At 35.9% G+C, this 14,767-nt stretch overlaps 2 protein-coding genes across 2 annotated transcripts; both read right to left on the reverse strand.

Moving 5' to 3' along the window:
* Window positions 1-1,859: 1,859 nt before the first annotated feature.
* Window positions 1,860-2,452, reverse strand: LOC133879359 (putative 3,4-dihydroxy-2-butanone kinase). The gene is made up of 3 exons (XM_062317900.1): window positions 2,326-2,452; window positions 2,150-2,245; window positions 1,860-1,988 (listed from the first exon to the last, which is right to left on the reverse strand). Exons 1-3 carry the CDS (start codon window positions 2,335-2,337, stop codon window positions 1,860-1,862), a joined length of 237 nt encoding a protein of 78 aa, XP_062173884.1. The 5' UTR covers window positions 2,338-2,452.
* A 1,435-nt stretch (window positions 2,453-3,887) lies between these two features.
* On the reverse strand, window positions 3,888-12,967 carry LOC133879671 (plasma membrane ATPase 1-like). The gene is made up of 21 exons (XM_062318346.1): window positions 12,882-12,967; window positions 12,410-12,529; window positions 12,194-12,292; window positions 11,493-11,630; window positions 11,203-11,337; window positions 10,365-10,544; window positions 10,000-10,206; window positions 9,736-9,855; window positions 9,417-9,536; window positions 9,004-9,126; window positions 8,301-8,405; window positions 7,896-8,040; window positions 6,966-7,130; window positions 6,643-6,881; window positions 6,377-6,409; window positions 6,196-6,277; window positions 5,927-6,102; window positions 5,204-5,398; window positions 4,835-5,017; window positions 4,288-4,466; window positions 3,888-4,132 (listed from the first exon to the last, which is right to left on the reverse strand). Exons 1-21 carry the CDS (start codon window positions 12,933-12,935, stop codon window positions 4,036-4,038), a joined length of 2,895 nt encoding a protein of 964 aa, XP_062174330.1. The 5' UTR covers window positions 12,936-12,967; the 3' UTR covers window positions 3,888-4,035.
* Window positions 12,968-14,767: the final 1,800 nt, after the last annotated feature.

Consider the following 14,767-nt stretch of genomic DNA (forward strand, 5'->3'; position numbering starts at 1 on the left):
TGAATAGCTCACATAGAGTGAGTAGTTTATAAGAGATAGTCATGAATGATAAGTCCCACATTACCTAGTTACTAGGTGAAACTGAACTTTATAAGGGATTTTAGAGAAACTTCAAATTGACTAGTCATTTTGAGGACTAGCGCTTTTCCTTTGGTGTTTATACTTTCAACCTATTTCAAGCTCGTTTGGGTGTGCAATTTTTTTAAAAAATATTCAAAATTGCAAATAGTAATAGAATCTGTTTTTCGAAATTATGTTTGAATGGTTTAGAAAATTTGAAACAAAATTAAAAAAAAAAAAAAAAGATAAAATCTTAATAAAACTTCAATTATAAAAAACAGTATTTGAAAAATAAAAATCAACCAAACATGCCGAAACAATGGCAGTGTTTGGCAAAGAATACTACAGAACAAGATAGTGCTTTGCACTATTCACTTCACTTTTTCTCACTTTTTCATTTTTTCCAACAACAATCTACATCAAAACATTTTTATTTTTTTATTTTTATATCACATCAATAATTTTTTTATTATTATATAAATAAAAAATTCACTAAAATATAATTTGTTTTCCCACTTTTCTATACAAATTCTTTTTACTTTATATTACATTATTATTTTTTATTAATTTTAAAATTAACAATCTCACTACTATACTTGTTTTTGCCAAACAAGACCAATTATCCGTCGTTCTCCCCTGGCATCTGACCTTCAGCTTCAGCCTATTGCCAGCCATTCATCTCTTTGTGTCAGGAGGCAAGAGAGCCGGCTAACGTTAGCCAAAGCCAAGCCAGTGAGACCTGCCAGTGACCGGTTAGTAAGAAAGAAGCAGAGAGTGAAGTACACGTGTCATAGGCACAGCTGTCGGATCTTATCCAAGCAAGCGTTGCTGTTTCTTAATTCAATATAATGATTTTGAAATTTAAATTATTAATGACACGTCAATATTTTCATACGTCACCAATTAGTGACGTGGCAGATTGGCACGACATTTTTTAGGGACGTGTTGGATTGACACGTCGCTATTTAGTGACGTGTTAATTTGATACAGTACTATTTAGTTACGTGTCATATTGACACGTCACTAAATTATTTTTATTCTAATTATGGTTTGATTATCTTCCGGTTTGATTTTTAGGGTTTAGTTTTAGGGAACAAAAATAAAAAATAAAAAAATTAACGGGAACATAAAAAAAATTTATCATCAAAGACAAAAGGTGAGGGTATAAATTCATACTATACGTATATTTCCTAACCCTATATATATTAGTGCTAAATATAGTGAATGTATATAGGGTTAAGGTTTAAATTTACAAACTATATATATACATATAAATTAATACTATATATAGTATGCCAAATATAAGCTATATATTTTGTCTTTATATATATTAGTTCTATATATATATAGTATATAGGGTTAGGATTTATATATATATAATTTGAAATTAAATTAATTAGTGACGTGCCTGCACTAACTTCTCACTAAATTTTTTATATTGTGTTCTTTATTCAATTGATCATTTGATTGTATACAAGACTTTATTTATTTAAAAAAAGCCTGAACGTTACACGACACTTCTACTTTCATATTAACTAGGGGTGTAAATCTGGAGCGGGTTCCCGGGTATTGGGTGAAACCCGGGAACCGGCTCCGGATCCCCGGGTTTTAGGATTTAAACACCCGGGCCCGGACCCGGGTATCCGGGTACCCGGTTTTACCCGGGTATCCGGTCCGGGTTGTATATTAAAAAAAAAGCATAAGCGGAAAGCCTAACTAGTTAGACTACCGTAAAATCATGAACAAAACTTTGGTTAAATCCGCAGAGCTACAAAGCAGCAGTAATTGCATTAATTGGCTCATGAAGAAATCCCGTATTTGTCCTTGACGGCTAAAGCTGCTGCTCTGTACCATGAAGCTGCAGCCACTGCACCAGGATCTGGAACTGATGAAAGGATCTCCCCAGAGACATAGCTTGAACGCCCAGCCTACAAAAGCAATCCAGTAAAAAGAAACATGTTGATTGAAGTGACTTCTGTTGTTCAAAGGCTATTTACATTCACGTATGTCCTTTGAGTAGAAACAATGGCTAGCGAAAGAGGCTCAATCCCAATGAAGTAAGGAAAAGGAGGATCAATTAGAATGTCACCTGTGCCTGCATGTGCTTGGTTGCCTCGGCTCCAGCCAATGCTGCTTCTGACGAGAGGACAAAAGCAGTATGAGGAACATCCCCAGCATTTAACCTCTGTACGTGAAGTTAGATATATTAGTCCCGTAAGGCCACATTGACTATGAACACAAATGATAACGATCATTGTTAACGACCTCCTGAAGCATCGATGACGCTGGAATAAGGGCATCTAACAATGTGCGATAACCAGCACTAGCTCCGCCGTATTTACTGACTGCAGCAATGGAAGCTTCAAGTGCTTCAGCCCCTGAATCAAAGAAGGTCAATGAGTTTTGATTTTTGAAGTGATGCAGAGAAGTGAATCAACTTGATGCAGAGAAGTGAGCGGCGGCACTGCAGTGAGGAAATTGTCAAATTGAAGGGCAACAAAATTGTTAAGAAAATGACAAAATGCTCCTCACCCTTCCTAAACCCAGCAGCTGTGTAGTATTAGGATAAAAGGGCAGGGGGGTAATTTTTCATTTTTTAATTAAATAACCTACCCGGAGCCGGGTACCCGGGTATATCCGGGATTTTTTGAAATAAATACCCGGCTCCGGCTCCGGGTACCCGGGTACCACCCGGATTTTCCGGTTTCCTGGAGCCGGTTAATGCCCGGATCCGGTTTCCCGGCCGGTTATATCCGGTCCGGATTTACACCCCTAATATTAACAACAATAAAATTTATTTACACAAATCATCTTGTAACTCTTCTCTTGAGTTCTTGTAACTTTTGTCTCTTGAGTACTTATAACTCTTATCTTAATAATTCTAACAAGGGCCAGATACTCTCGCGTACGAAGGGAAAAGACAGACGAGTCTAGCAACATCACATGTCGAAGAATACCACATCAAAAGACTCAAAAGTTCAAAGGTAAACTTTTTTCTTCATGAACAAAGAGAGAAAGGTATGGATAGATGAAGTAACAAATCACAAACCTCATTGACAATGACTAACCTTCATCCCATAGATCGCCTATGAGGACAAATATGTAGAGAAGAAAATTTGGCTAAAAGTGAGCTTTGTCGAGCTCATTGGCAATGCTATTAGATGGTTCTATTACTTTGGACCAGAAAGGTCAAGTCAATATAGAATTGATCAAATTCTTCGAGAGTCTCGTTCGGCACGTTTGATAAAGTAGACGATACTTGCTTCTTATCAAAAACCTCAGGTGGAATAGTTGGCTTTAACTATGGCCCCCAAAAAGGAAAAAAGGTCATTGTAAATTTGATGAAAAAGAAAAAAGCTGTCATAAAAACTCAAATGTTTGGATTGTTTGTTCAACATAAATTGTAATTATGAGATACACATGATTAAAACCAAATTATTCTCAAAATGAAAGGCTGAGTCAAGAATGATATTTAGGATTACAAGTTGCTTGTTTTCGCTCTTTTTGACATACACTGCAAAGTATCCTTTTGGAACATCTATTATAATTTGGCATTGAATATGTGCTTAATTAGCAGGCATAATAGAAGGTCCACAAACAGCCCTTGTTATGTTTCTGTATTTACTTTAAATTGTGATACTTCTTTTAACTATTTTGTTTGGATATTTTAGGGTTAAAAAATTAAGAACTATGGTTTAGGGCTTACTAGTGTAAGGGTTTTTTTTCGTACGATTAAGTACAACACGACAAATGTCCACAGAAGGAGAAAACTACCCCAGGATATGTGATTTTCGTCAGTTCATGAAGTAAAACACAGGATGTTGGGATTGTCATCACATAAAAATATAGGCATTTGTTGATACACTACAGGATATCAACCATAATTGGTTTAGTTCTTTACTATTTTCATAATAAAGACATAAAAAAGTGATTAATGAAATCATGAAGAGAGATCAACACCATCAAGAACACAAATTAGACAGTGTAGTGCTGGTTGACTGCATCAATGTCTAATCCCCGAAGCTTGGCAAATGACTCAACCTTGCCTTTCAGAGTGTGAAGCTCCCTCAACCTGCAAAAAGAAAATAAAGGGAATTAAGAAAGAAGAGCAAAGAAATGAAAAAATGACTGTGGATGCTATTTATGCATTAAACATATACTTAAGCCTTACAAAACGCAAAATAAAACATGATTAGGAAATACTGTCAGTTTCAGAAGAAGACTAACCTTGCAATCTCTGCACGCCTTTTAGCTTCTTCTGCCATAAGACTGATGTCCCTGAAAGTGTGTTTCTCAGAAAACCATTTCGTTTCAGCAGATTGGAGGCCGTGTAGTGTTCTCTGCTCTGCTGCCCAAGCAGCCTCGCGAGCTTCTTTACCAAAGTTCTTTTTGTTGGTAAATGCAGTCTGGTAAACACACATAAATAGGTGGTCATATTAGTATTAGTTCTATAGAACTCACAATAATGGAAAAGTCAGAATGTTAAAGACACCATTAATTGTATAGAGAGAGGAAATTCTACAGAAGTTTCTTGAGTAAGAAGTTTGCAAATGCTTTATGAAAAATTTCGTGATATTCTAGTAGTTTTAGAGTATTGTCAAGTCAAGTGGAATATTTAATTGAAATGGAAGATAAACTGTAGAGTCACGGTTCGAACTGAAGACCTTTGTTCTGATACCAAGTTAAATCACAACATATCTCAAAAGCTTAAGCTAATAGAAAAAAGTAAATTCAATTATTTAATCAATACTTTAACTGTTTTAGTTTCACTTACCTTTTGGTCTACCACTAGATCCCAGGCGCGTCCACTTATTGCATATCGGACTGCAAATTTCAAGGGATCAAGCAAGAAATAAGTCAGAATATTGTATATCCAAATGACACCTGTCCAACCCCAACCAATTTTTCTTATTTCAGCAAATTTCCAAGTTGCAGTGGCAGATATTATTGTTGCAACCTGCAAAGATGAGTCCAACACATCACGAAAGGAATAGAAAAGCTTATGAAGTATATAGAGATATTAAAAAAAAATGGAGATATTTGGATTCAATATATAGATGATGCAAACAATATTCTGAGGTTTAATGTATGTTTCTCCCAATTAAATCCATTTTGCAGAACCAAAAAAGTTAAAATTCTGTACCAGTTGAGCAATAGCGAAGGCAGTTAGGAGCAAAAACCCAGGTCGTTCCATAAAAGACCAGCCCCTAGAGCGAGTCACAAATATTAATGCCTGGCTGATGGTGCTAACTTGAAGATACACAGCAGATGCCATCATTTCATTACGAGCTTTTTCATCTATCTGGCCCTTGCTGATGTTCTTCAAATGAAAATGTTCCTGCAACAAGAAAGGTATAAATTGCTAAGAGCAACAATCTCTTATTTCAACTCTTCTGTAAGAGCAAATACAAGAAAAAAAAAAATAACAATAAGCATGTGAAAGACCATCTATATGATTTGAGATAGATGTTTCCTGCCATATAAGTACATAGTATGATTATTGACATCATGCCATTTCTTAACCTTTGAACATCTTCTTGGGGGAGGGCCATAATGGTCCTGAGTCCTAACTCCCAAAACTATGCAAATTTAGACGGGGTAGTAAATTCTGGATAGGGATCTATAGCAATTGCATGCCCGAATTTTTAGATGGTCTACTTGGGACTCGCTCACCTCCTCAAGCAGGTGGGTCTTATATGTAGTCTCTCATATTACTTGCCCAAAATACTGGTGATTCAGATAGGTAATTGTTGTGGATCACAACCCGCAAATTCTTCCTGTCCTCAGCTATTGGCTTAAGTGTATATGATTTAGAACCTATGCAAGACATGAGGTGACCATTGATGAATCAAACGAGGGAAGCTACCTGAAAGAATTTCTTTTCAAAGAAGGTGGATTCAAAAGCTGCCCGGAAGAATATGACAGTCATTAGAGCAAGGTAACTACCAAGGACAATCCCTGTTGCAAAAATTTCACTGAGTTTCCAACTGTCGGGAAGTGGAGAAGGCTTGACCCTGTCCTTGGATATGGTCATGATAGTACCTGTAAGCAAACGAACAAGTTCATCTGACAGAAAAATGAAAAAAATAAAAATAATAAAAATAATAATAATAAACACGAAACCAGGAAGCTAACCATCATTAAGAATGGCGATGACAAGAACCATGAAAGGAGGGAAGTCAAATCTCCAGAAGATATTCAGCAACATAAAACCTAGCTGCTAAACAAATATCAGCTGTAAATGACACAAGCTTGACAGTAGGATGCACTTTAAAATCTTTCATTTACACAAATCTAGTTTAAATGGAAAGCTTACCACAATACGTATGGTCATAGACACAGCATATATCTGGAGGCAGGGGAGTAAAGATAAACAGTCTCAGCATTTAAACTATCACAAGTATGGCTTATACCAAGACTTTTGATTATATCTTGAAGATGAATGTTATTTAGTAAACTGCTATACAACTGACATACAATTGGGATGACGGATTAACAATGGCTGATTTTTTCTGTCACGTCATCGCAGTTATACGGCAGTTGTCTTTCTATCTTAAATGCCTGTAGTAATTGTTAAATTACCGTGTAGTTTTTCATTCGCTGGAAGATTGCACGGCTTGTCAAAACAGCACTAATGATTACACTCAACCCTGGTTCTGTTAGAACAATATCTGAAGCACCACGGGCAGCATCTGTGGAATCTGCCACTGCAATTCCTATGTCGGCTTTCTTCAAGGCAGGTGCATCATTTACTCCATCACCAGTCATTCCACAAATGTGCTTTCTAGCTTGTAATCTACTCACAATCTCATACTTATGTTCTGAAGGAGAGAAAAGATGTGATTAGAAATTGCACGAAAATCAAGTTTAAAGGAGCTTACCATATAATTAACCACTGGACTGACCGGGAAAGACGCCAGCAAAACCGTCAGCTTGCTCAATGAGCTCATCAATGGGGAGAGCAGCAAGTGCCCCACCCTTACTATCACCAAGTAGAGATGAAGAGGGGTACATGTTTGTGCCCATACCAAGCCGTCTTCCTGTTTCCTTGCCAATTGCGAGCTGGTCACCTGCAGGATTTATAGAAGGGTGAAATCACCATCCTATCGCATGAAGGATTCATTGTTGTTACATAGCAAGCCATATGTAAATATAGTATCTATTTAGATACGCTCGAATAACCCCTTCTCATAATTAGAATGTATATAACCGAACCATGTTTCAGTATGGAAGGAACTTATAATCATGGAATCGACTCGATCATCAGACTAGAGATTATAAGTTCATAACCCTAGCCCATTCCCATTTTGGGTGGAGCATATGGGTCATAAAATCTCATTTGATTGTTCTTCCATGTTTGATTCAGCATCTCTATGTACTGAGAACAAGGTAATATTCAAATCTTCATGTTTAAAGCACCCTACAGGTTCATAGAAAATATCACCAACTATTTCAGTTCTTCTCTCTCTCCCTCTCTACCTTGATCTATTAAACTTTCAGCTTACTTTTTCGAAAGGCCCTATCACCAATGCTATGAAAACCAGTACTTAAGTACTGCACAGTTTCGTTTTCTCTTCTCCATCATGTTGAACATCTCCAGTTAATGTCAAATCTCAAAATTTGGGTCTTCACATCATATCTAGAAGATGAACATCTCTTATCGAAACTTCGAAGACCGTGAACGAACGGTGGCGGAACTAAAGGATTTTTTTTTTTCTTTAAGACTCTCTATCACTGGACAACTGCTGTTGACTTAAATATTTCTAACTTCCATGTTACACGTGGGATTATGAATTTTCATTCAAAGGTCCAAAAAGAAGGTTACAGGCACACACCTGTGATCATTTTAACACTCACACCCAGGTCCAAAGCTCTTCTAATTGTTTCAGCACTGTCATGGCGAGGAGGGTCAAAAAGAGGAAGAAGGCCAACAAACTCCCAGGGGCCACCAGGACTGTCTTTGGTTCCAGCAGGTACTTCCTAGAGGAAAAAGAGACCACGTTTTCTCAAAATATAGAGAAGAACAAGTTTACTGAGTAATGCTAGGAACCATTTTCTTGTCATCTTTTTATCCTTCCAAAGTTGATGTGGTTTTTAAAATCACCATTGGCTTTAGGATGAATAACTATTGAATTTTGATCCAATGTGATTTTAAAAGCCACATAAACTTTTGGAAGATAAAAAGAGAAAAAAAAAAAATGGTTTGTAGCATCATGAATAGACTTTGAGAGACTGATAACCTGGCAGGCAATTCCAAGGGAACGCAGTCCACGTTCTGCAAACTTGTCAATAATTGAATGTACCCTCCATTCAATTTCGGATTTGTTGTGCGCCAGATTGAGAATCTACATAGTATATGTGCAAAATAGCTCATAACTTTTGGAAGCAACTGAAGGTCAAGAACTTACAGTGTGTTTGGCACTGCGATTTCGCAAACTAAAAGTTCGATTTTAAACCAAATAGCAGAAAATGTATCGTTTGAAAGAGTGTTTTTAAAAAATTACAATTTCAAAACGTAGAAAAATCTGTGTTTTCTAATCGCATACAACGTGGTGCGTTTTAAATAAAGCACGATTTTAGAAGCCAACAAGATCAATTTGGATTGGCTCTAGTTCATTTAGAAAATATGATTTGAGGAACTATAGGCGGAGCAATTAGGCAATGCAATCTAAGTTCTTGACCAAAAGTACGACTTTAAACCAAATCACAGAAAATGTATCGTTTGGAAGTTTGTATTTAAAAATTGCAAAATTTGAAGACGTAAAAAAATTTACGTTTTCAAATCGCATATGATGGAGTGCGTTTTTAAATGCTAAACTGCAATTTTACCAAATGCTTAACTGAACTTTCAAATGGCATTTTTTTTAAAATTGCTAATTTTAAATTACATGTTTTGAAATCGCAAACCCAAACAAACCGTTATTGGAAATTTTTAAGTTATACCTGCTCTGGTGCACCTTTGCTGACTCTCTGCATTTTACCAGCACCATCGATGTAGGTAAGTGCAGTCCTTTTATCAGTTGGATTGAATGGTAGGAAGTGAACTTCTTCGATTCCGGCTCGTGCCTAAAGAATTTTACTATAGACTCAGTTGAATTCTAGGATTAAGCAATCATTTTCAATGCCAATTAACATCTAATAATCCATAAGACTGTCCAATATGTTGTGAAATAAGCCAAACACAATGAAAGATTCCAGAACTCTTTGCAGACAGTTGCATAAAAGGAGGGAAACGACCAAAATGGTGGTGAAGACATTGTAAGACAGTGTAGAAGCAGTTTTATATCCTTCAGTTGATCATACACACATAAAAGGAACCATTGTCCATACCGATGACCTTTCTAAATATCTTATACCTCCTTGGGGTCTGCCAACATTGAAACAATTGCAGCATCAATGGCATCTTGGTTCTCTAACCTAGATGCTCTTGCAGCCATAAGTACAACCATATCCTTGTCAACACCTTTGACAAAAACCTGTAATGACATGGATAATGTCAAAATTCTTCGAAGCAAATGTTCAAAATTAGATTTAAAAAAAAAAAAAAAAAAAAAAAAACAGGGCCAATAGAATGGGATAGGAGTTCTGTTCTCTTTTGTTGGATTGGTGTTGGAGCTGGTAGAGAATTTATTAGCATAGTTTACCCAAGTAACACAGAGGGACCAAGAGGATAACCTCAATCAAATTTTTATCCACTGTAAGCTTGTTAAGCGTCAGTGTGCCTGTTTTGTCACTGCATAATACATCCATTCCAGCCATTTCCTCGATGGCTGTCATTCTCTTTGTTATGGCACCCTGCACAAAACGTAGATGCCCAATGTCCAAGAATATTCAGAATTGAAAACCATTAATTCATTCATATGGACTATCAGGATAAGTCCTTTTATGATCATTGTATACTTCCAAATCAATCTAGAGTGTGGTCGTGGCTTTACAAACCTGCTGTGATAAACGATGAGAACCGATTGCCATTGTAACTGAAAGAACAGTTGGCATTGCAATTGGTATGCCCCCAATTAGTAGGACAAGTAGGTTATCAATGCCAACACGGTATCCCCTCCCGTGAACCGCGTATATCACGATGATTTCAATAGCCATCCCAACAGCAATTGAACAAATGCAGAAGTTTCCGATTGCCGTTAAAACCTGAAAAAAAAAATTATTTCAATTTAAAATAGGAAACATCGAGCATGACCATGACAATATTTGTTGTTATGATTTGGAGAAAGTCTTGAGAATACTGCTTAAAACACTCAAAAAAATTTGGCTTGACATTATGCAGAGAAAATTTCTTGTAAATGGACCTTCTGGAAATGTCCAACATGTGTGGTGTTTTCCACAAGATGAGCTGCCTTCCCAAAGAAAGTGTGAACGCCAGTTGCAATAACAACTGCTTCAATTTCCCCTTGCTTGCATGTTGAACCTGAATAAACCCCATCACCTGGATTTTTTGTTACTGGAAGAGATTCCCCAGTAAGAGCAGACTGCAAGTGATGAGGAAATATGTTTAAAACGGGAGGTCAGAATACTAGAAAAAAATATGTTAAATCACCATTTGTCTCAAAAGCTTAAGGTTATAGGAAGAGGTAAATTTAATCATTTAATCAATACTTTAATACTTCCCCTCACGTGTGGCTCAAACTCCTTTTTAATAGATGAGACCCAACACGTGAAATATTTAATTGAAATGGGAGGTAAATGAAAAATACAGAGTTCGAACTCAGGATCTCTACTATAATACCATGTTGAATCACCACTTATTCTAAAAGATTAAACTAATAAAAAGAGGTAAATTTAATCATTTAATCAATACTTTAACAAAATATGTTGTATATTACATCATAGTGACACTAGTGCTTGGTTTTTAGAGAAAATCATGTCAATGTAAAAGTGAATGTGCATGAAGAATCAAATCATAAATTTTTAGTGGCTATTTCAAAATGACTTCTGTTCAATTCCTTTTTCTAAGGTTTTAAGTTTTCTTAGGTTATTTTCAAGTTAATTAGAGTGGCATTATATTCCCCATCTGATTGCAGACTCTAAAGATTTCAGACTAAGGAACAGAGAGATTTCATACCAAAATATTTACCATGATATCCATATTATGTATGAGTAATATCATATCTTTTGTTAATAATAAACCTGATCAATTTTTAGAGGATCTCCTTCAAGAAGACGCGCGTCAGCAGGAACAATGTCACCAAGTTTGATACTGATTATGTCTCCAGGAACCAGCACTGCAGCATCTTCTTCACTCCATCTTCCATCGCGCAATGCCTAATTAAGTAAGAGTAATAGAAATAAAAAATAAAAAAGTGGAAACAAGGATGTCTCAGACATAGTGGTAAATCGACAAAAAAGTTTATAACTATATTTGATGGCAACATGGAGCTGTCAAGAAGTTAAGAATCTCAATCTACAAAGAGAAGGACCTTGGCTTTTGGGGCCAAGCGTGCCATAAGAGCAGCAGCTGCATTTCCAGCATTGTTTTCCTCTATGAAACTGATGGTAGAGTTGATAATTAGTAAGATCAGGATGCCAAAGAAGTCATGATAATCTGAACCTTTGCCCTGCACAAACAAGGTTTTTTGTCAACATTGTCCCAAACTAATTGACTGAAGAACAAATTTGGCCAACTGTGAAATTTCAACTTAAACTGAGGAATTACTATCGCAAAATCAAACTAAGGAAGTCATGATTTCAGTGTTACTACCCATTATTAGGGTTTGTTTGAGTTTGCGGTTTTAAAAAGTACGATTAAAAAAATAGTGATTTGAAAACTCAATTTTTAAAAGCACAGTTAAGCGTTTGGTAAAATTGCAATTTAGTTTTTAAAACCTCATTGCCTGCGATTTGAAAACACAATTTTTTTTTTTTTTTACGTTTTCAAATCATAATTTTTTTAAAACGCACTCCCAAATGATACACTTTTTGCGATTTGGTTTAAAATCACTTTTTAGCTGCAAAATCGCACTTCCAAACACACTCTTCCACTAACATCTTCAAGAAAAAGTAAGAGTAGTCATATTCGTTAATACATTTTTTCAGGTCTCTGGGGCAATGTCATATAGCTAACCATACTATAAAAAATAAGTAAATAAGGAAGAGAAGTTGAAGAGTCATATAGGCTTACCCCTCCATGTGCAAGACCAATGGCCATGATAGCTGCAGCTTCCATAACCCATGATAAAGGATTCCACATAAAGCCTAGAAACTTCAGTATTTTGTTTTCCTAGAGCAGGATAGAGAAGAGTAGAAAAGAAGCAATCAATGAGCTAGGGAGACAGAGCAAGGAGTGATTGAAAAACAAGAGGAAAGACAGATGAAAACAGAACATTGCTTTTCTAACCTTTTTCTCCTCAAGTTTGTTGTATCCAAATAAATCCAATCGTTTTTGAACTGCATCAGAAGTCAAACCCTCCCTTGTACAGGTAAGATGCTCAAAAACTTCTTCAAGGGGTATATTCTCCTACATCAAGCAACTTCCAATTTAGCAAATTGTTTTATACCAAACAAATAAGATTAAAGTAATGACTTCTTTGAATTTCCATCTTTTTCTTATCCCTTTGGGAAAATCAAATTATCAGCATGATGCAGCTTGAATTTAAACATAAAAAGTCTAACTTCTGTTGAACTTGTCCAATCTAAAATGGGAAAAAAAAAATGGCTGTTTGTGGCAGAAACAAAGTTTCTTCTACATAAAACAAAATTGAGCAATCAAAGTTGAACAACTAACTCTGAAGGCAACAACATTTGGCTATATTATTGTCCATCTTCAGAAAGAAGAAAAAATGAAAAGAAAAGCAATATCAAGCACATACCAGATCAACAACTTCCCTATTAACATCATCAAGGGAGCGGGGCTTTTCAACCATTTTGGATTTCCTTAAGCTTCAATGCTCCACCTAGCAAGTTGTTAGAAGAGAATCTGCATGGTCAGATAGTTCATTAAATCTCATATATGCACTAGTTTTCTACTGAGTTTGCTAATCCATAAAACAAATTAACTGCTTCTGCTTCTTATTTCATTTCCAATTGTATATATTTTAGGTCATTCACATCAACTTCTTCTTGATTTAATCTAAGTTTTTGGAAAAAGTTAAAAAACTAAAACCTACTACCTACTTTTCTTTCTGTTGATGAAGCAGAAGTCCCAAAAACAGAACTCAACTTTTTACCAATCCCATTATTCAGCAACATATTTAACAGCAAACTCTCACTAACACACACACAGAGTAAGAGAAGTTTTAAGAAAAACATAGAGATTGGTTTAAGGCTCGGGCTTTCGCTCTCGAGTGTGGATTGTTTGCACTCAAGAAGGGTCGAACCTTGGACCGGAGGTCAACCGGTCAAGTGACTTACGACTCGAGCCAACCCCTCGGAGTCACACTTCTTACATATTTGCGTTTCAAACAAAGAACATAGAACATCAACCATAAATCTAGGATTCAAAATCGACCAATCTCAGTAGCAAAACACAAACCCAGAAAATAAAATGGCATATTGGTACATATAGAAACTTATCAATCCCAATTCATCAGCATAAAAGATTACACATCCAACCTTCAAACCCTCTGAAGCTCCTTTGAGCGTAGGATTCAAAAAGTTGGATAGAGTGCTCCAAGAATGGGTCTAAAAGATGTTGTATATATAGATGTACTTGCAGGACCAATTAACACCAGTTTTGGATTGCCCAAAGCAGCAAAAACTGAGAATAAAAAAAACAATTGCTGAAAAGATGGAATGGGTGGATTGACTTCGTCCATATGGTAGAAGGCGATGCGATTGGCTTGAGAGCATCGCCGGCGGCCAGCTTTAGCCATTTGGGCTGTAGTAACCAAAGCTCACTCACAACAGACAGAATTTTCAAATGGTAGTTAACTTTGCCGCCATGGAGATCCTCCTTGGGACAAACGTCCATCCGTACCGCACACAGAAAAACAAGAAATGCTTTTGTTTCTCTGTTTTGGTTTTTTCTAAGTCCTCAAATACAACAAAATAAATAAATAAATAAATCCGTTACAAACAAAATATATATATATATATATATATATTGCTTATTAGGAGTTGAAGAACCAAGCTTTGATAAGAAAACAATAGACTGGTCTCGTTAGGCAATGTCTCTAAAAACACCTTTTTTATTTTCCAAACTGAAAAACATGCACACACTCTTCTCAAAATTATTATCAAATAATTCAAAACATAAAACACTTTGACACACTTTTTAGAATACTTTTTAATCATAATGTTGACAAACTTATTACTTTTAAAAATTAAAATAACAAAAAAAAAAATAGTCATGTGGCTACCCTCTACAGAGAAAGATAGTCGCACGGCTACCTCTGGCTTAATCAATGGTGGTCATACGGCCAGTGTGAACCCTCTCCTCCACAAAAGGTGGTCACACAGCCACTTTCTTTATATATATATATTTAAAAATAATAATTCGTCTCTACATTTATTTGTTTATTTGAAAACAGAACCAAACAATTTATTTAAAAGGATACCATAAGAAGTTTTTTTTTTTCAAATGTGTAACCAACCAAACAACACTTCTCACTCGCCAAAAATTTTTTTTTTTTGATAATTAATGAAATTTTTATTGAAAGCGTAAGGCGCCCCTCCGTACACTAGAAGTATACAACAGGAATCACCTAGCTAGAAATCGAGAAAGAAGTAAGAAATTCAGCAAAGCTGATAGATAAAG

The sequence above is a fragment of the Alnus glutinosa genome, chromosome 10, assembly GCF_958979055.1.
Source record: "Alnus glutinosa chromosome 10, dhAlnGlut1.1, whole genome shotgun sequence".
In the NCBI taxonomy this organism is placed as follows: Eukaryota; Viridiplantae; Streptophyta; class Magnoliopsida; order Fagales; family Betulaceae; genus Alnus; species Alnus glutinosa.

What these genes read in the sequence shown, in the direction of transcription:
- LOC133879359 (XM_062317900.1), bottom strand. An exon ending in CCAAGCACATGCAGGCACAG is followed by an intron (nt 1,989 to 2,149) that starts GTGACATTCTAA and finishes TTGCTTTTGTAG; the next exon opens with GCTGGGCGTTCAAGCTATGT.
- LOC133879671 (XM_062318346.1), bottom strand. Translation starts at nt 12,935, where the DNA reads ATGGTTGAAAAGCCCCGCTCCCTTGATGATGTTAATAGGGAAGTTGTT. An exon ending in ACAAACTTGAGGAGAAAAAG is followed by an intron (nt 12,293 to 12,409) that starts GTTAGAAAAGCA and finishes ATCCTGCTCTAG; the next exon opens with GAAAACAAAATACTGAAGTT. An exon ending in CCTTCGCTATTGCTCAACTG is followed by an intron (nt 5,018 to 5,203) that starts GTACAGAATTTT and finishes TCATCTTTGCAG; the next exon opens with GTTGCAACAATAATATCTGC.